Here is a 19,579-nt window from a genome sequence, read left to right on the forward strand (position 1 = left end):
CATGGACGCTTGCTCCTGGGTGAAGCCCTACTAATTTGGTTTAGAAGTGAGGAACGGCACGATGGATGGCTATAAATCTCCTCCTGACAGATGGCACGAGCAGTAGTGGGGCAGACTGTGGCACTGGCAGGCAGACGCTTCAGACAAAAGGACTTATTTACTTTCTGCTCCATTACCAAGCACACCCAGCTCGCTGATCCTAATCTCTCCCTCCCACCCTCTGGCCCTGATAGACTTCTCTGGATGCTTGAATAATCCTTAGATCTTCAAAGCACACTTTAGCCACCGCCAGTCACAGACGCCCAGTGCAGCGCGTCCTGCTCGCTATCGTCCCCGGCACGACTCCCAGTGACTCGGTGGAGCCTCGTGCCGCAGCGGTGTGGCCCCCAACCAGAGGAGTTGCTCTTTCCTTTGCTCACTCTCGGGGCCCCTCACCGGTCTCTCGCTCTCTCCTTCCCTCCCAAGATCTGCCTGTGATCTAGACATACATTCAACGTCAAGGGCCTGAGCCACTGCTAGGAGATATTCCTTGATATATATTTTTTAAACTCACCTTCCCTCTTAGAATCAATACTGTGTATAAGGCAGAAAAGCAGTTGAGCAAGGTAATGGGGGGAATAAGTGACTTGCCCAGGGTCACACAGCTAGGAAGTATCTGAGGCCACATTTGAACCCAAGACCTATCTCCAGGCCTGGCTCTCAATCCACTGAGCCTTCCTATTGCTTGGATTTTTGAAGGACTTGGGAAAGAACTTGGGAATTAAGCCCCTAGGAAAGCCTAGTTTTTCATCTCGTACTAAAAATGAATGGAGTGAAACCTGCCACGACCTGAAATCATAGTCTCAGGAACTAGAAGGCACCCTACATTGGAGCCCTCTGCTCTGACCTGACATCCCAGGTTATTTTTTGAACCAGAGCCTAGCTATGTTGCAAGGCAGATGCCGTGCTCACATCAGAACTTGGGGGTGGGGGTCGAGGGTGCAAAGAGACAGCTTGAGGCTGGGAATGATGAGGGGAAGCCCCCTTAATTAGAACCATCCCAAAGTGGCACGGGCTGCCTAGGGAGGGAGTTTCCCTCTCTGGAGAGCAAGGCTGAAAACCCTTTGGTCTGCCATACTGCAGGGGTTAGGGCCAGGGGCGAGGGGTGGGGAGTCTCCATCTCCGCCAACAGCCTATGAAGTCAGTCTCTTGGCAAACAGGTCAGCTGGTGTGGCTTCATTCCCCCTCCTTCCTGGACTGATATGTTTCCTAAGAGTTGGTGTAGGGGCCATGGGGTGGCGGGCAAAGGAGGAATGGCTCTCTCGTGAGGTGTTTTTCAGGCATCAAACCTTTTTGCACTTAAAGCTTTTTTGGGACCAAGCGCAGCCTCACCAAGTAGTGGAGGGCAGGGCTTGTGAGGCCAGAGGGGTGGCCTGTTCTTTCAGAGTCGGACACCCAGCAGCACACGCAGTCACTGCCTCATGAGGTGGCCCAGCTTTGGAAGACGTCTTCAAACGGCAGCACATCAGGAGGGGCCCAGCTCCAAATGGAGTCCTGGAGTCTGAATATGGAAAACCCAGCCAAGACTGAGCACACTGGCATTTTGGCAGACTCTTAGAGCATATTCAGGCACACAGAGGAGTCTTCAAAAAAGATTCTTTTCTAGGTAAGAAATATTTTTGTCATAAGCCCTGGGTTCAAGTTCAGGCCCCAATAATAAGTGGCTCTGTGACCACACTTTTCTGAACCTTAAGTTTCCTCATCGGTCAAATGGGGATAGTATTACCTACCCCACAGGGCTGTGAGGAAGGATGGAGCAGCCTGATTTCCTCCTGTGAGCTGAGAAGACCAAGATTCCTAAGCTGGTCTCCCAGTCACAGAAGGAGGGCGAGCAGAACTCTGATATTATTCTTTAGTCATGCCTCTGCTATTTTTAAGGGACAAATTATCTGAGTAGTCGAACAAGCCATACAGAGCACATTTATTGACACATTTGTGACTCATAACTTTGTTCATCAAAGTGTACTGTTTCGGGTTAGGGATGTAGTAACATTTTATATTGCCCCCTAAGAACGGGTGTTTATAAATAGGAATAAACAACGCACCTTCAAAGTTAAGTCTCACCATTTTTCTTTAAACCCTTACCGTCTGCCTTAGGATCAATGCTATGCTATAGATTCCAAGGCAGAGAAGTGACAAGGGCTAGGCAACAGGGGTTAAATGACTTGTCCAGTGTCTGGGACCAGATCTGAACCCAGGACCTCCCATCTCTAGGCCTGCCTCTCAATCTACTGAGCCACCCAGCCGCCCCCACCCTACAATTTTTTTTATGCCTCAGTTAACAAAAAGGAATTCCAAGTATTGCTGGAAGAGCCTGGGTTGTGCCTTGGAGAGATGTTTTGTTCCTAACACTGAAGAAGTCTGCTGGGGCAGATTCTCTAGCAGCATCCTGGCCCCTTCCCCAAAGGGAAGGCACCATACTTAAGGACACAGTCTTGTGCCAAATGGCTTGGGGGCAGGGGGAGGACCTGTTTGTAACAGCAGTAGGACGGACTTTGCAGCCAAGGCTCGTGGCTGTTCTTCAGAAGCAGTACTACCCAGCCTGATCGCCCACCTTACTCTCCAGCGGGGGCTCCATATGGCTTGTGGTTGTTTCCAAAAATCAAATTTGTATCCTCGTATTTCAAGAATTTGCCCCGATTGGGGAGCCTTGAAAGAATGTGCTGCAGGTTCTGAAAGCTATTTCCATCGAGAAGGCCCCAAATAACCTAAGCAAAGGTGACCTCCCTGGAACAAGTGAGGGGTCTCCCAAGGTGACAACTCGGAAGTGGACAGCCCCGTCGGATGTGGCCACATTGATTCAACTGTTGAAAATACATCCCCGAATGCTGCTGTAATCATCGCACCCAGTAAGATGAGAGATGAGGCTTTCTGCTGGGAGCCAGGCCTGCTAAGGAGGCCAAGCTACACCTGACCAGAACAACTGAAAGGAGACGCAGAACGGCGGTGGCAGCAGCAGCAGCGGCGGCAAGCAGCACCTTGTGAGCCTCGCAGGCCAGGCAGCCTCCGCCTCTAACTGCTGGGTGACTCACTCCTGCCTGACAGATCCACGGAAGCTGCAGAAATGCTCTGGACCTGCTGGTCCCAAAGGGAATGTTCCCACCACACCCCCAAACCCCTGAGAAATAAGTGCTCAGCAAAAATCAAGGCTGATCACCCACATCTCAGCAGAAGCTACAGACGTGCCTAAGGACAAGGCAGGGCAGGGCAGGCCTGGACCGGCTTTAGAGGACGACTGGAGCTCGGCCTCCCTGGGGGAGCCCCTCCAGGAGCCTCCCTGCTCAGAGTAAGTTCACTCCGTGCTTCAGAAGCTTCTGCTTGGCCTTGCCCGGGAGGGTGAAAATGCCGTCCTGAGGGCTGGGGAATCCGGAGCTTCGGGTGGGGGAGGCCATCTGCTGGAAATAGGTTTCTTGGACAGGGTTGCAGCAGGCATACACTGCTGTGGAGGCATTTCTAATGGAGGGAGAGAGACGAGGACAGTCACAATCCCTGCCTCAAACTGGAAATCCCCAACCACCAAAGATCCTTTTATAAGTAGATTGGAGAGGGAGTTTTCGGGCTAGATGGGACCTTAGGGATCATCTAGATTAAGCCTTATATTTTACAGATGGGAAATGGGCCCAGTGAGGGGGAAAAGTCACACATGAAAAACCCTGGTAACAACAACAGTGCAACAAGCGGCTGCGTTTATGCTGTGTTCAAAGACAGACAGACTGCAGAAATTTAGAGCTGAAGGCCCCCGGGGGCCATTCTAGTCCACCTCCCTCGATGTAGAGGCACCCGATGGTCCCAGAAAGGAGAAGTCATTTGTATAATCCAGTAAGGAACAGGGCTAAGCTTTGAACCCAAGTCCTTCTACCACACCAGGCTGCCTCTCCTACAATAACATAAGTCTCGTGGTTAGTAAGTTTGTTATTTGGCCATTTCAGTCATGTCTGACTCTTCCTGACCTCATTTGAGGTTTCCTTGACAAAGATAAAAGAGTGGTTTGCCATTTCCTTCTCTGTTCATTTCATAAATGAGGAAACTGAGGCCAACAGGGTTAAGTGGCTTGCCCAGGATCACACGGCTAGCAAGTGTCTGCGGTTGGATTTGAATTCAGGTCTTCCTAACTTCAGGCCAGGTGCCTTATCCACTTAGCTGCCCTCCTGCAATTTCAGTTTTCAGGAATTCATTTCAGCAAGAATTTATGGAATGCCTATTCTGTGCCAGGTACTGTTAGGTGATGAAGACAGAAGGACAAAAGCGAAAGTCCCCCTGCCCTTAGGAACCTTACATTTTACTGCAGAGAATGTGCTGCATTCAGGAGTAACACGCTAAATCTTCATTTGGTCACAAGGCCTGGGGGGGGCCACTTAAGGAGGCTGGGGATCGTGACCTCCATTTTAAAGGGGAGGAAAATGGATCCCAAAGACACGAAATGAGAACCCCACACCCATGGGCACTGTCGAGTCAGCCCGGGGACAGAAGCACCACCTAATGCCTAAAGAAGAAAAGGAGAGCATCTGGGGTCTCTACTGATCAGGAGAGTCTGGGAAGGGTAGGAGAACACCAGGCTGAGGTATGAATGAACCTGTGGGTGAGGACTGATAATAACTCACATTGAGGGGGCAGCTCAATCAGTGGATTGAGAGATGGGTGGTCCTGGGTTCAAAACTGGCCTCAGATACTTCCTAGTTGTATGACCCTGGACAAGTCACTTGACCCACATTGCCTAGCCCTCACTGCTCTTCTACCTTAGGACCAATACACAGTATCGATTCCAAGACAGAAGGTAAGGGTTTAAAATAAATAAATTTAAAACTCACATTTATAGGGCAGTTTAAGGCTTGCCAAGCATTTTCTTCCAATAATCCTGAGACACATGACCACTGCCATCATCCGCATGTTATAGATAAGGAAACTGAGGCTCTCTAACATTAATGAATTGCCCATGAGAGCAATGATGACAAGCATCTAAGGTAGGATTCAAAACTGGACCTCCTGACTCCAAATCCAATGCACTACCCACGGGGGCAGCAGCCCACACTAAATGATGCAGCACTCTCCAGGTTAGAGCGAGCTTTGCTTGCAACCCTGGGAAGGAGGCAGTGTAAGAAGTACTGGGGGGGGGGGGGGATGAGGAAGCGAGATCGGATGAAATGACTAGTCCTGGACCCCAATGTCTGAGTCAGGCCTCCGCCCAAGATCTTGACCCCCACCTGGGGTTCTTTCCACATCCAAGGAGCAGAAGGATCGAAGGTATTGTGACCAGCCAACTTGGCCCGGAGAAGCGGACTTTTAGGGAAAGGCTCCAGAAAGGAAAGAAGACATCCTTCATCCCTCCTCCCCCAATACCTTCCCACCCCACTACTTACCCCTGGCCCCAGAGGCTGGAGGCAGTGAGGCTGGGTGGCTCCTCTCCCCTCCAGCCTAGAGGGACCCAAGGCTCCTGCAGAGGGAGGCTGCAGCAGCTCCCATCACAACTCAGGGGGAGTTTCTACACTTTCCTGGGCTGTTAATTGGATTAGCAGCCTAAATCCCAGCTAATACCACCTAAGGTGCCAAATGCGAGAGGCTGCTGGCCCTTGCACTCAGAATTTCTCACCAGACTTCAGTGCTCCGCCAGCGAAGGACTCAGAAAGAGCCAAATACTGACCTTTGGGGCTTGGCACACCAGGGGTCACAGGCCTTATTTTTTATGGCCGACCTGCCAAGGTAAGCACGTGCCCACATACACTGCCCCAGCCCAGTTCCTAATGCAGTAAAACAACTTTCTGTTGCCTGTTTGGGGAAACCTTGAATGCAAGCCCAATAAGCCAAATTGATTATTCTAAGTTCTATTTAAATACTGGATGAACTGTCTAGTCCTGGGAGGCAGCAAAAACCCTGGCACAAGCCTTGAACACTCATTTCAGGGGCTCAACACTTCTCTCCACTGAACTTCAGCCATTTCAGTGGGCTCCAAAAGAAAAAAGCCCCATTTCTAAAGGCAACAAACCCTCTTTCCTCCAGTGAAAAGAGAAGAGAAAAGATGATGACAGCAAGACTCAGCTGCAGAGGGAGCAGATGAAGGCCCGGAGAAAGGGGAAGGGATTCACATGGACCAAACTCTTCTCCTTTCTCTTTCTCATTAGCAGTACTTTCATTTCTATACACTAACTCCTTCCTTGGGCCTCAGTTTCCTCATCTATACATACAAATATAATAATACAAAGAAGAAATTAGGCAGTAAGAGCTCACAGCACATATGACCCAAAGCTCAGGATGTATCATTTGGTCCTTCTGCTCCCCAGGAGAGAAGGCTTTTTCCACTCCAAGTTAGTCTTAATTTTTCTTCCTTTCTTCCCTCCCTCCCTTCTCTTGTTTTTTTCTTTCCTCCTTCTCTCTCTTTCCTCCTTTTTTCTTTCTTTCCTTCCTTCCTTCTCTCTCTCTTTCTTTCCTCCCTTCCTTCGTTCCCTCACCCCTCTCTCTTTTTGCCTTCCTTCCCTCCCTCCCTCCTCCTTTCCTTTTGTCTTGCTCTAACAGGCTATCCAACAAGTATTTATTATACAGCTACTATATACAAGGAATTGTTCTAGGCACTTCAGAACAAAAGATAATCCTGCTCAAGGAGCTCAAGTTCTTCTGGAGGAAAGCCACACATCAACAACCTATTCACTTCCCAGGTAAGCACCTACAAAGAGCACTTTGGGAAGGAAGAGAACACTGACTGCTCAGGAGAATGGATGGATGGGGTGGTGAGGAGCGGTCAGGAAAGACTGTCCTTAAGAAGAAGTGGAGTGCTGGGAGGGAGTGAAAAAAATCTTTTTTAAAGTTTCTTAGCTTTTTGTTGACTAGGAGGGTTTTGAAAAGAAGTAGGGTTAATGAGAATCATAGAAAAAAGACAGAAAAGAACACTGATGAATCATTTAAAAATACAAATGAGAGAACAAAAGAAAATGCAGAATAGAGCCTAAACAAGCAAACCAGTTGGAACTACCATATTAAATTTGAAATATTTATGTTTTAAAATCTGCATGTAATGGAGACTCACAATTTCATACGTGGTCCTCTTTTTTCTTCTTTGAATGTGGAAATGTTTATGTTAAAAAAAAAAAATAAAAGAAGAAGTGGGCTCTGAAAGAGTAACTAGGCGGTTCAGACTGTTGGATAGAAAGCCAGGCATAGAGATGGGAGGTCCTGGGTTCAAATCTGTCCTCAGACACTTCCTAGCTATGTGGCCCTGAGCAAGTCACTTAATTCCAATTGCCTAGCACTCTCCTGCCTTGGAACTGATATTTAGTATGGGTGCTAAGACAGAAGGTAAGGGTTTAAGAAAAAAAAAAAAAAGTGAGTTCTGAGCCAAGACCTAAAGGTTCAGGGGAAGCACGGATAGAAATGAATAACTGAGCAGAACATGTCTCCTTGGTAGAACCTGGGGAGGAATCTTACCTGACTGTCATCTCATACAGAGTTGGCAGCTGGGTGAAGTCAGAATGGATCAAACTGACTGCCCGGAGTAGATGTCGATCCTGGGAAGTGGGTGCTTGGGGAAGGTTGGCTTTTGAGAGTTAAAACAGAATTTGTAAATTTGTAAATACCAAGACCCACTCCCTGGCCCCCCGAACCCCAGCCCCCAAGGGAAACTATGGCACAGAAATGAACATTCGGGGAGAGACAAATACCTCCAAGCCTTAATCAAAGTCAGAGAATAAAAGTGAGTCAACTGACAGCTATAAGCAAAAGCCAATTTCTCCTCAAACCCAGGCTCGGATTGATCAGCTTCTCTGAATGCCGAGGAAGGGAGGATGAGGACCTTTTAACCATCGCTCTGTGATGGAGCTCAGTCCCCCATTTCAGAAACGTGTGATCGTTGGTTATTGGGAAGCTTTTGCAAACTCCAAGGGAGTCTTTATTCCCATTTTGGGCAACTCTATGGTGAATAAGGACTACCAGAGACCAGACCTTCATAACTCTGGCTTTTACCGAGCAAGTGGCCCCAGCCCCGGATGACCAAGCACAGCTTGCCTTACCAGTGAGAACATTCTGGATGCTGTCGTAGTGCAGAAAGTTGTACGTAGCTCGTACAGGCTCGTCCTGGGGCAACGTCTCCTTCAGGTGAACCTCCAGACCGTTCAGCGACGCCAGGCTGCTGTGATACTGGGGAGGAGCCAATGGGAAGGGGCTGGTTAACCTCATTTCGAGCAGCCGCTTCAAAGTTTTGTTTTGCTGTAGCAGTGATTGGGTTCACAGCCTGCAAATATCAGAATCTCTCTGTGGGAGCTAAGACATAACCCCAAAGAGGTTTTTCAGAGGTAGAGTGAGCCTGAAAGCCCCCCTTCTGAGACAATTACTACCTACAGAGGTTTACATACAGAGTCTCTTAATAGCTCTTTGACAATGCAGGCATTCTAATATGGGCTTAGAACAACTCTGACCAGTTCTGGCAAAATCCTGGGCCCCAGTGACCGAGAGCAAACACAGCAGATGTCTGCAGGACAGCAGCAGTGGGCTTAGGTGACTTGTAGCCGAGAAAAGGTGCTCTGGGCAGCCCCTCTAGCAAATGGATCCTAACGAATGCTGGGCACAGTCCCATGGCCAGTGTAGCTGCTCAGTCACTTCCCTTAGAGTCAGTGCTATGTGTGCCTTTAATGGGCACTATCATCTGACTGCTGTGCAACAGCTGTGGGAGAAAAATAAATGTAGTGTGCACTGACTTGGGCAGGGTGATGTGGAAGTGAAAGAGAAGACTCCCAAGTCCTGTTTTGTAACATACCCCTTTTTTTCCTCTCGTAATATCCATCACAGAGGTCAACAGCCTCGGCTTTGCTACGGAGAGCCTTGTCTTGGGCACAACTTTCCATGAATGGCATCAGATGCTAAATGAACTCCATCGATAAGCCCTGGTTAATGAAATGACGAGGCCGACCTAATCACCACCACCAAGAGGGCCCGATACACAGGCTGGCCTGTTGCTGTTTGATCCCATTTAGAGATACCTTCTTGTGATTAAAAACAGAACCGTAATGAATGCCTTCTTGAGAGCTCCTGAACAACAAGCTACCTGGTAAGTGAATCTCCTCTCCAGTGTGGGGATAATTCTTCTGTGGAAGAGCTAGGAGACCATTGGCATGCAGAATACACATGGAAATTCTTTGAGAGACAAAGCACTTTCATCACCCCACTGGGAGGTAGTTAAAACAAGTATTTATAGTCGTGTTTTACAGGTGAGAAAACCAAGGCTCAATGAGATTCAGTGATTTGCTCATTAAGCAGCTACTAAATCCTGGAGATGGCATTCATTTGTTCATTCATTCATTCCTTTAAGCCCTGATACCTAGTACCAGTTCCAAGAGAAGTAAGAGCTAGGCAATGGGGGTTAAGGGGCAAGAGACCAGGGTCAGCCAGCTAGGAAGTATCTGAGGCCACATTTGAACCCAGGACTTCCCATCTCCAGGCCTGGCTCTATCCACTGAGCTACCTCGCTGTCCCTAAAGGTGGTATTTAACCCCTGAAGACAGTGGCCTATAGAACCTCTGGCTGAGGGCACTGGCAAACTCCCCAAATAACATCTTCTGAACCTAAGAGCAGCATCTGAATGTAGGGCTTTGGAGCACCCAATCCAGGGCTCTTTCCCATTGTGTGTGTGTGTGTGTGTGTGTGTGTGTGTGTGTGTGTACATAAAATGGGAAAGAGCCATATATATAAAATCTCTACAGGGGTGTTTACAGGCACCAGCCCCATGAAAGGACCTGTTTCCCTGCACATTTAAATTCTGACAGCAGGGCTTCTTGGAAGGTCCGAGGAAGAGGTTCTCCCTGAGCTTGGGGACTGGGCCTCAGGCAGCTACAGCAGCTCCCTGCTGCCCCCTGGTGCTGTCCTGGCCCCCCTGCACCCTTTTCCCAACCTTTCTTTTTCCCTGGGAGCATTTGTTGTGAGATTTTCACACCAAAGAGGAAGCAAAGCCACCTAAGGCTGGGGTGGCAGGCGATGTAATCACTGTGAGACTCCAGGGTGGAGCCCATCCCGGCCTCTTCTCTGCCTGTCATTTATCATTCCAGTCTGCATTCCGGCAGCCTCCCAGGAGGCTGAGCTCGCTTGTTATGGCTCCTAAACCACAAAGATCATCCAGGCTGGCTCTTCCCCACCATTCTTAGGAGCGACTGCCTCCGTCATACCTGGGTCACCAAAGTCCCTCCTTTCAAGGAATACTCAACAGACCAAACAAGGCCCTCACACCAGAACCAGCCGTTCCTTTACAAGCTGGGCCTAACGTTTTTCTTTTTTTTTTTTTAAACCCTTAACTTCTGTGTATTGGGTCCTTGGTGGAAGAGTGGTAAGGATGGGCAATGGGGGTCAAGTGACTTGCCCAGGGTCACACAGCTGGGAAGTGTCTGAGGCCAGATTTGAACCTAGGACCTCCCTTCTCTAGGCCTGGCTCTCCATCCACTGAGCTACCCAGCTGCCCCCTGGGCCTAACGTTTTTTATAGTGGTTCTGGCCCGAATTGCCAAGACAAGGCATAGATAGATCCTCAAAATTCTGATCCAGAACAGAATTCTGCTCTCTTTCTCTTTTTCCCTTTGATATTGCTCTATTAGCAGCAGGGATTTAATGGACATCATTCTAGGGATTTAATCTGCTCCCTAAACTGTTCTTAGCCAGAAGGATGACTCTCTGGGAAGATGGCCTGAGTTCTGAACACCCCGCAGCCCCAGAGAGGCAGGCTTCTCGTGTCCCCTACATGGCACACAGGTCCAAAAGCTGAATCCTCCTCAGTCAGATTCCCAGAACTGCAGTCAGGGCTTCCAGGGGCTAATAAGCTCCTCCTCACCACAGAGAGGGAGAGAAGCTAGCCAGGAGAAGCTGAAAAAGCTCCATCCGTGTTAGCTCGTGCCTGGAGGCGATCAGAGCATCAGGAGAGCAGCTGTAGATTATGCCGAGAAGCCTTCTCTCTTCCTCTCTTCCGTGGGATTTGTGCAAGGAGGGCCCCAAACCCTCCTGCAGCCCCCCCCCCACATATGCAGCAAGGTGACTTGCCCGCTCACAGAGGGTCACAAGCTTTGCATGCTAATGAGCGAGGCTTAGAAAAATATAGACTTAAGAATAAAAACAAGGCAGGCCCCAGGACACCTCTCACCCTGCAGCCATTTCCTTGAGCAGTTTCTGGATGCCACTCCACTCCCTGCCAGTTAAAGGAGGCAGTTACCATGGAAACTGTCATCTTTCCAATCCCACACCCCAGAGGCCTCAAGGCTGCAGGAGCCCCATCGGTCAATGTATCGCCTGAGCCGTATAGCCGTTTCCGAGGGGAGAAAAGGGTCAAATGCCGAGCGGTGACCAGTCCGGCCAGGCCAGCACTGAGGATGGGTGAACCATCACTACTTCTCCCTCAAATTACACAGCTGGAGGCTGCTGGACCTGCCGAGATCCAGGGCTGAGGCTGTGGACAGGAGGCCAGCTCCACAGGGCAAACACTGATTCAGGGGAACCAATGACCTATGAGCTAAGACTTCCCAGGAATGGAGGAGAATCAGTGAGTGCTGGGGGGGGCTTCCCCCAGAGAACCACCTGCTGGGCTCATTAGCAGGCCCTGAGCAGCCATGGGGGAAGCAGAGGGGGAGCTCATCCCAGGATACCCCTCAGGCTGAAAGGAGGAAGGGAGATGACCGCCAATGGGTGGCTGCTGGGGCCAGAAGGACAGAGCCCCGGATTCCGAGTGAGAGTATCAGATCTTCATCCCAGCTCTGTCGCTTCTTGCTTTTGTGAGGCTGGGTGGGTCGTGTTTTTGGAACCATCTCCTCTTCTGGTAACAGGAAAGTGAGGGACTGGCCAACACCCTCCCATGATCTTAAACCCTAAAGAGAAACAAACTGATGCCTAGCATCACGGAAGTACTTAGTGGCACAAAGAATAGAGCTCTGAGTCTGGAGTCTTCAAGAAGACCCAAGTTCAAATTGAGCCCCAGACATTTACTAGCCGTGTGACCTTGGCCAAGTCACTTCACTTACCTTTATATACCTGTTTCCTCATCTGTAAAAGAGGGATAATAATACCAGCTACCTCACAATGTTGTTGTGGAGACCAAGTAAGATATTTGCAGGTGCTCTGTAAATGCTTCCTCCACTTACCACATCCTCAATGACCGCTGCATCCTTGAGCAGAGGTTCTTCAGCCAGCAGGGACAAGGCCAGCCCTTTAACACTGTGAGTATACAGGTACATCTTGACCAGAATGGGCTGAGGGTCCCTCCAGGGGAAGCTCACGCCAGGTCCACTTGTAGAGAAGTCACTGCCCTGAGACCTCGGTGAGTCAGAACGGCCCCCCGGACCACGGGATGATGCCTGTGGGCTGTCCCCCACCACAAGCTGACCAGAATCCAGTTCTTCAGCAGAGAGCTCGGGTCTTAGATGCTTAGAGCCTGAGAGAGCTGAGGCCATGGGGCTGCCGGCCCTGGCGGGGAGATGGCTTCCTCCAGGAGCACAGACCTGGCTGGGACTCCCTGGATCATCTTCACGGAGGCCTTCCAGGGAGGTCTGTGTGAGCTCCTCAGGAGGGCATGAGGTGGGACTACCAGGGGATGCTTCTAGTGACCCAGGTTCTGCTGCCGCTGACTCTGGACTAACCGAGTTCTGGTATGGATCATGACCCTCGTGGGCACAAACACTTGGGGAGTCCAAAGGCTCTGAGGATGTCTCCGTTTCCTTACCTCCTAGACCGGGGAGTGTAGAGGGGTGGGGGAAGGACCCATGTTCCCTCTGGAGCAAACCGGGCTCCTTCCCTGGGCCAGTGCCAAATCCCGGTGGTTTGATGGTCTCTGAGTTATGGCTGAGCGAATGTCCTGTCCCCTCACGTGCTTCTAAGGGGCCATTTGGACAAACGGAGTCATCCCGCGGCGCTGTTGCCAGTTTCCAGGGCAGACAATGCTCCTCCCCATGGTCGACTTCTCTAGGGCCGGGGGGACTCTGGCTCCTTTGAGGCAGGAACTCTGATTTCTCTTTGCCTTTGGCCGGAGTTTCAGGAGACCTGGCAAGCGAGACAAACGTTAGGGGCTTTACCAGCCATCGGCCAGTTTCAGAGAGAGCGGGCCACTGGTTGAGAAACTAAATAATGATTGTCCTAAAGCACTAATGAAAAGCCGACAGGGCATTCATCTCTCGGGCAGGGGCCTCCAGGCAACGTCTGACCCATGTGGGTGAAAGCAGGTCAGTGCCCTACTGCCGGGATGAGTATCAAGGAATGGCTGTAGTTATTCTTACCACAAAGGGCTATTAAAAAACCGAAAGCAGTGCGAGGGATTTAAGGCTTAACTACTACCTGGCCTCATTTTCCTCATCCGCGGCATGACGATAATAGCAAAACTTGCCCAAGGAGAGTCACAGACAAAAACAACACTGGTCAATGTTTAAACGATTGGGCAAATGTGAGTTTTTGTTACTGCTGTCCCAGTTAATGCAGGCTGGCCACTGTGTGCAGCATCAGACATTAACAGAAGGGCTTTGAGATCAGTGTTCACATGTGGCCACTCGCCCCACTGAGGGGCCAAGCTGCCCACATGGGGGATGTGTGTGTGTGCTGGTGGACGTCTATCAGAATTGATATGGGTTTTCTAAGCTGTTCTGAACTTCCCACCTTGTCATCCATTCTACTGGGAAATCTCGAAGGTTAACGGCTTCATCTTCTGTAAGGAAAACAGGGGCGATCTGGACATTTGCCGGCAGTGCACATTCTGGAATTGCAAAATATAATAAAGACTGAGTGCACCTGTTCAGGGAGGGGGGGTGTAGTCTACCCACACAATAAACCCTTAGCAGCAAAACTTGGAATGAGCTCCCGGCCCGTGCTGCCATGGGGAAGAGAAGGGAGATGCCCGGGCAGGGGATCGGCAAGCTGCATTTTGGGAGGAGACAGCTGAACAAAAACGAATTATAGGGCAGCTGGGTAGCTCAGTGGAGTGAGAGTCAGGCCTAGAGACAGGAGGTCCTGGGTTCAAACCCGGCCTCAGCCACTTCCCAGCTGTGTGACCCTGGGCAAGTCACTTGACCCCCATTGCCCACCCTTACCACTCTTCCACCTATGAGACAATACACCGAAGTACAAGGGTTAAAAAAAAAAAACAATAACTAAAAACGAATTATAGGTGGGTAGAGGGGAAGCCCAGGCTGGGATGGGTGGGTGGCACGATGATGAGGTATTATGGCTACAAAGGGCTCATGGAAGTCCAAGCTTATGGATCTTTTCTCATCTGAGCAATAAGTGAGCTCCCCTAATGAGTTCTCTCCAGTAAATAATTGCCAGGTAAAATCCTTTACTGAGACACAAAGACTCAAAGATGTCAGAGCTCAAAGGAATCTTGGAAATCATTCAGCCTGGCGTGGGCAGATGGGTACTGGACTGCATCTAGCCCCTAAAGCGGCTTATAAAACCTAGTCTCTGGTAGAAACAACTCTCTCGTGGCAGCAACCCCTACTTCTACCCTCAGGCATAGCCCAAAGACAGGAGCGCAGCCACTCTGGAAGTCATCTGGACACTGTCATAGCAGTAACAAGTGAGTTGAGAAGGATCAGAAACAAGGATTCAAAAGTCTTGGCTTGAAAACCAAGCTCAGAACCCAGGACCGGGATGCACGCTTTTCTTTAGGGGGCTTTTCTTCACCTGTTTTCACCACCTTGTGACCAGATGAAGGAGGCATATGGGAATACAGAAATCATCATTTACGTTCTTCAGCCTTCAAAGCCAAACATGATTCTTCGGGGGAGCAGAAGAGCCTGCCATATTCAAGATGCTATAATGACTCTGAGCACTTACCATGTTCGTGAAGGGCGTCCCTTCCTGCAGGTAGATTCTGAAAATAAACACACATCAGTTGGCTCTCACTGCTGCTCCCTCTTTCACTTGGGGCCTGACCTAACCATCAGGAATCTACCACACCATCTGTTTGCAAAATTCAACTGTGCACACAGAGTTCATCCTTTGTCTAAACCAAGAGCAAAACAGATGGGACAGAAGCTTCCCCAAGCTGCTCACCCACTAGCATGGCAGGGATTGGGCAAGGATTGGGCCAATGAGCAGCGCCCGCTATCGGCTTCCTTTGGTGAGCTTAACTCCAAACTCTCGATATTGGTGTCAGAACTCCATGTTCTTTGTGAGGCCATGAAAAACTCATCTAAAAATTCTACTTTTGAATTTGAGTCCCAGTCCTGACAGTTATTATGGCCACAAAGAATTATGGGCCAAAGCTTCTGAGGCTTTTTCATCTGAGCAATAAATAAGCTCCCCTAATGACAGTTCTCTCTAGTAAATGGCCAGGTAAAATCTTTTACTGGGACACAAAGACTCAAAGTATGTCAGAGCTAAAAGGAACCTTGGAAATCATTCAGCCTGATCCCATCACTGTGCAGGTAGGAAAACCTGGGCCCAGGCTAGATGGCAGCCAAGTCAATGGCAGAGCCTCAGGTATCCTAAGAACAGGCCAGGATTGGTCCCACTACGCCACACTGCCTCTCACTACATTTATGAAAAACAAGTCTCTCACATTGTGCTCTTGTTCAGTTGTCCGACTCTGTGGTCCCACAAGAAGTTTTCTTGGTAGTGACACTGGAATGGTTTGTCATTTTGTTCTCCAGACCATTTTACCAATGAGGAAACTGAGGCAGACAGGGTGAAGTGACTTGTGTCTGAGGCCAGATTTGAGCTAAGGTCCTCCTGACTTTAGGCTTGGCACTCTATCACTGTGCAACCTGGCTGCTTTTCTATCTCATACATGGATTCCTTTTACAAATTCCACTATCTGCCTTTGAGTACATTAACAAAAATGTCCCATTTGCTTCCACATCCCTTTCCTGGATACTTTTCTCGGATGTGTGTGGTTTAAATTGTGTTACTTCTTACAAGTTACAGGCAGAGTGTATAGATAGACTGATTCTGCTTCCTTCCCTCAACAACACCTAACACAGGTTCCTCTAGGTTTCCTGGGTCTCCTCGTTTGTCATTTCTTATGAGGCAATATGATTCCACCCCATTCATATGCCAGGAATGGCTGTCATTCTGGAAATCACCAGACACGTGAGCTATTAGCACATCATACTGCTTCTTCCATGTTCATTTTCATGGTGAAAGTTAGAACAAGAGGAAAAAGAAATCTAGGAAAATTGAGCTCTTGTCTATAGCAACTGACCTCCAGCTCTCTTCATACTCCCCTACTTCAAACAATCCAAACTCCCACCGACCCTCCAGAAGCTCCTATCACATGAAAAGGACCTAGGGTCAGCTGGGGAGGCTTTGACAGTATTTAAAAAATAAAACAAAACAAAAAACCATACTTTTTCTCTTAAAAGTCAATACTATGTATTGGCACCAAGGCAAAAGAGTGGTAAGGGCTACATAATGGGGGTGAAGTGACTTGCCCAGGGTCACATAGCTAGGAAGTGTCTGAGGTCAGATTTGAACCCAGGACCTCCCATCTCTAGGCCTGGTTCTCAATCCACTGAACCACCCAGCCTGCCGCCTTTGATAGTATTTTTCTAAATTAATTCTTCCTTCCATATAAGTCTATCCTCATGGGAAATCAAACTCATCAAGTCCTGTTTGATGTGAGGAACTAACCAGCCAAGGCCACCACCTAGATAATTGGTGTCACAGAAAAATCACTTGACTCTGGAGTTGAGAAAATTCCGTTCCAATTCCAGCTCTAGCAATTACCAATTGGGTGCCTGCCCCAGGGCAAATCACTTGGCTCCTTGGAGCCTCAGCTGTTTTATCTGTAAAATGAGGGTGCCGGACTCTTGGCATGTTTTAGAGAGCTATTAGTTTGCCTTTCAGCTTCTCCAGGGATTTTACTCCTGAGAAACGGGAGATGGCCAGAGGGACAGAAGTGGACACCTGCAACGTGGGAGACGTCACAAGAGACAACGTGTAGGGCCCCCTCTAACTCTAGCGGATGAAGTCAATTATCCAACTACAGCTTCTGGATAAATCTACCACTTAGCATTAGTCACTCTGGCGAATGCTAGGTTCAAAGGGAAAAGAGAAGGAGCAGGCAGCCCAAACCCCACCTTTTACTCTACCTTGTGAGGAGACGATGCTCGATGAAGAAGGATTTTGGCAGTGAGGGAAGGTGGCAGCTGGGTACTCACAATCCTAGGAGATGCAACACACAGAGACAATAATGAGTGACTCCCAAGGCCATGGTGAGCTCAGTGGCGGATGCAGGATCTCATACAATTTCTTCCAACCAGGTGACTGGCAAGAATGTACAGGACAAGGGCAGCAAAGTGGCTCTGTGGATGGAGCCCCAGGCCTAGAGACAGGAGGAACCTGGTTCAAATCTGGCCTCAGACACTTCCTAGCTATGACCCTGGGCAAGTCACTTAACCCCCACTGCCCATCTTCCTGGGTTCTTAGCAGACAACTATTAAAAAATGATTAGTTTGGGGGCTGCTAGGCAGCACAGTGGACAGACAGCCAGGCCTGGAGTCATGAGAACCTGAGTTGCAATGTGGCCTCAGATACTTCCCAGCAGTGTGACCCTAAGCAAGTCGCTTAACCCTGTAAAAGTGAAATTTGGGAAATGTATCAAACTACATTTCCCGTGGTCCAACGGGTTTCCGTTTCCGTTTTTTGGGCTTGGGAAGGCTTATGTCTTGACGCAGGGAAGGGTTTAAATCTCCTGGGTTAGGAGGAAGTGGCCTCTTTTGCCAGTAGGCTTGCTCTTTTGCCAGTAGGCGCTTCCAGGAAACAGGAGACAGTAATGGAGGCGGTAGTTTTGAATGCTTACAAGCGCGTGGTCTAATGATTTTATCTATCAGCATGGCTTTAATTAAAATACTAATTTATATTATTATATCAGCCTTTATCATTTTTCATATTTATCAACCCTCATTGCCCAATCCTTACACTTTTTTGCCTTAGAACTGATCTTTGTACTGATTCTAAGATGGAAAATAAAGATTTAAAGATAAATAACTCCAGTTTCTTTCTTTCTCCATCCCACTGGGGACAAATAGCAATGCAGAATCTCTCAGAAATACACTTTCTGCCCACAATTTCCTGTCCTTTCAACCTTCTCACAAACTAACTCCTGTAGAGTTTAAGTTGTTAGCAAGTTTTTCTTTTCCTGGAGCCTCAGGTTGCCTCTCTGAACCTTCCTATGGGGCCTCCTAGTCATGCCCTCAGGGACCACTCAGAACAAGCCTTCTCCCTTCTCCACAGGGCAGCTCCGGACAACAAGCACAGCTAGGCCAGGTCTTCTCTTATCAAGACAAACAACCTGTTCCTTCAAGTGACCTTCCTATGGGATGACCTTTCAGCTCTTCTTCATCCTTCCTCCAGACACCATCTAGCTTATCTGTGTCTTTCTTCAAATGTGCTGCTCAGTACTGACCACATGTGGTTGGACCAAGGCAGAATATAGCAGGCCTGTTACTTTCCTAGCCTGGACACATCTCGCAGCCTAACATAGCATTAATTTCCTTTGGCTTCCAGGTCGCTCGTGTCTCAAGATGAGCCAGTGGTCCATTAAGACTCCCAGGTCTCCTTTTAGATGAACCTCTGTCTAGCAGTATCTGCCTCATCTAGAACTCATGGGAGTAAGGAGTGGGTGAGATGATGGACAGAGTAGGAAAAGTCACACAACTATGACAACTGAGTCCCTGACAAATTGAAGTTCTCCAATTTGACTTTGACCTACCTGGCTACACAGTCATTCTGTTATTTCTTCCCTGATTTTGTGTCTACCTATACTCACACTATGATTCCGTACTCTCTTCAGACTTTTCCTACCACCCTCTCACCCACTTTCAGGAGAGGACCTCACATCCTACTTATGGAGAAAATGAGGCCATCCTTGCCCCCTTCTTTTCAATTCTACAATTCTAAACCTGCTATGGCATCCCCCACTCTCCCCTCCTTTACTTCAGATCTTTGAGAAAGAAAGAGCCCTTCTTCCTTGCTGAGACCACAACTTCTCCTTGCGCCCTTGATTCCATTCCCTCCCATCAATGTTTTCTGACTGAATGCATTCTATAAAGACTGCCCTTCGAATATTCCTCTCTCATCTTCTTTCTCTCCATTTCAAATGGCTAGTTTCCTGTTGCCTACAAGGCCACCTAGGAATCCCCAATCCTTCAAGAACTTGTCACCATCATCTGTCCAAACTGTCAGCTTGTATCTCTTCCCCTTTCACAGACAACTGCATAGACATTTTGTCTGTACTAAGTACCTCCACTTTCTCATTTGCAAATTTCTCAGACTATTATGTTGGACTTCCTACCCCAACACTCAATTGGGCCCAATTGGGCCTTTTAAGATTCTCCTTGACCTCTGCAGGTTCTGACATTGTCAAGTGTCTCATCCTCTGGCTTCTGGGGTCATGCTTTAAGCTAGTTCTCCTCCTGCCTGACTTCTCCTTCTCTTTTGTTAAAGCGTCAGCCATCTCCTGCCACGTGAGTGTACATTTTCCCCATGGTTCTGCTCTGGATCCCTTTCTCTCTCTACTCTCTCCCTTGGTGGTTCCATCTGTTCTAATGGATCTTCTATGCAGATAACTCCCAAACAGAGCAAGCAGGCAACCTATCTAGTCC

The 19,579-nt window shown here is 48.8% G+C and overlaps 1 protein-coding gene across 1 annotated transcript in view; it reads right to left on the reverse strand.

The window, feature by feature from the left end:
• Positions 1-3,242: 3,242 nt before the first annotated feature.
• The window catches only part of HPS4 (HPS4 biogenesis of lysosomal organelles complex 3 subunit 2), a 28,830-nt gene continuing 12,493 nt past the window's right edge, over positions 3,243-19,579 (reverse strand). The window contains exons 7-13 of the mRNA XM_044658859.1: positions 17,066-17,138; positions 14,808-14,844; positions 13,632-13,728; positions 12,131-13,025; positions 8,034-8,160; positions 7,453-7,561; positions 3,243-3,492 (exon numbers count right to left, since the gene is read on the reverse strand). Of these exons, the coding sequence (XP_044514794.1) occupies positions 3,321-3,492; positions 7,453-7,561; positions 8,034-8,160; positions 12,131-13,025; positions 13,632-13,728; positions 14,808-14,844; positions 17,066-17,138 (1,510 nt within the window). The 3' untranslated portion in view covers positions 3,243-3,320. The remainder of the gene's footprint in view (positions 3,493-7,452; positions 7,562-8,033; positions 8,161-12,130; positions 13,026-13,631; positions 13,729-14,807; positions 14,845-17,065; positions 17,139-19,579) is intronic.

This window comes from Gracilinanus agilis, chromosome 1 (assembly GCF_016433145.1).
Source record: "Gracilinanus agilis isolate LMUSP501 chromosome 1, AgileGrace, whole genome shotgun sequence".
Classification (NCBI taxonomy): Eukaryota; Metazoa; Chordata; class Mammalia; order Didelphimorphia; family Didelphidae; genus Gracilinanus; species Gracilinanus agilis.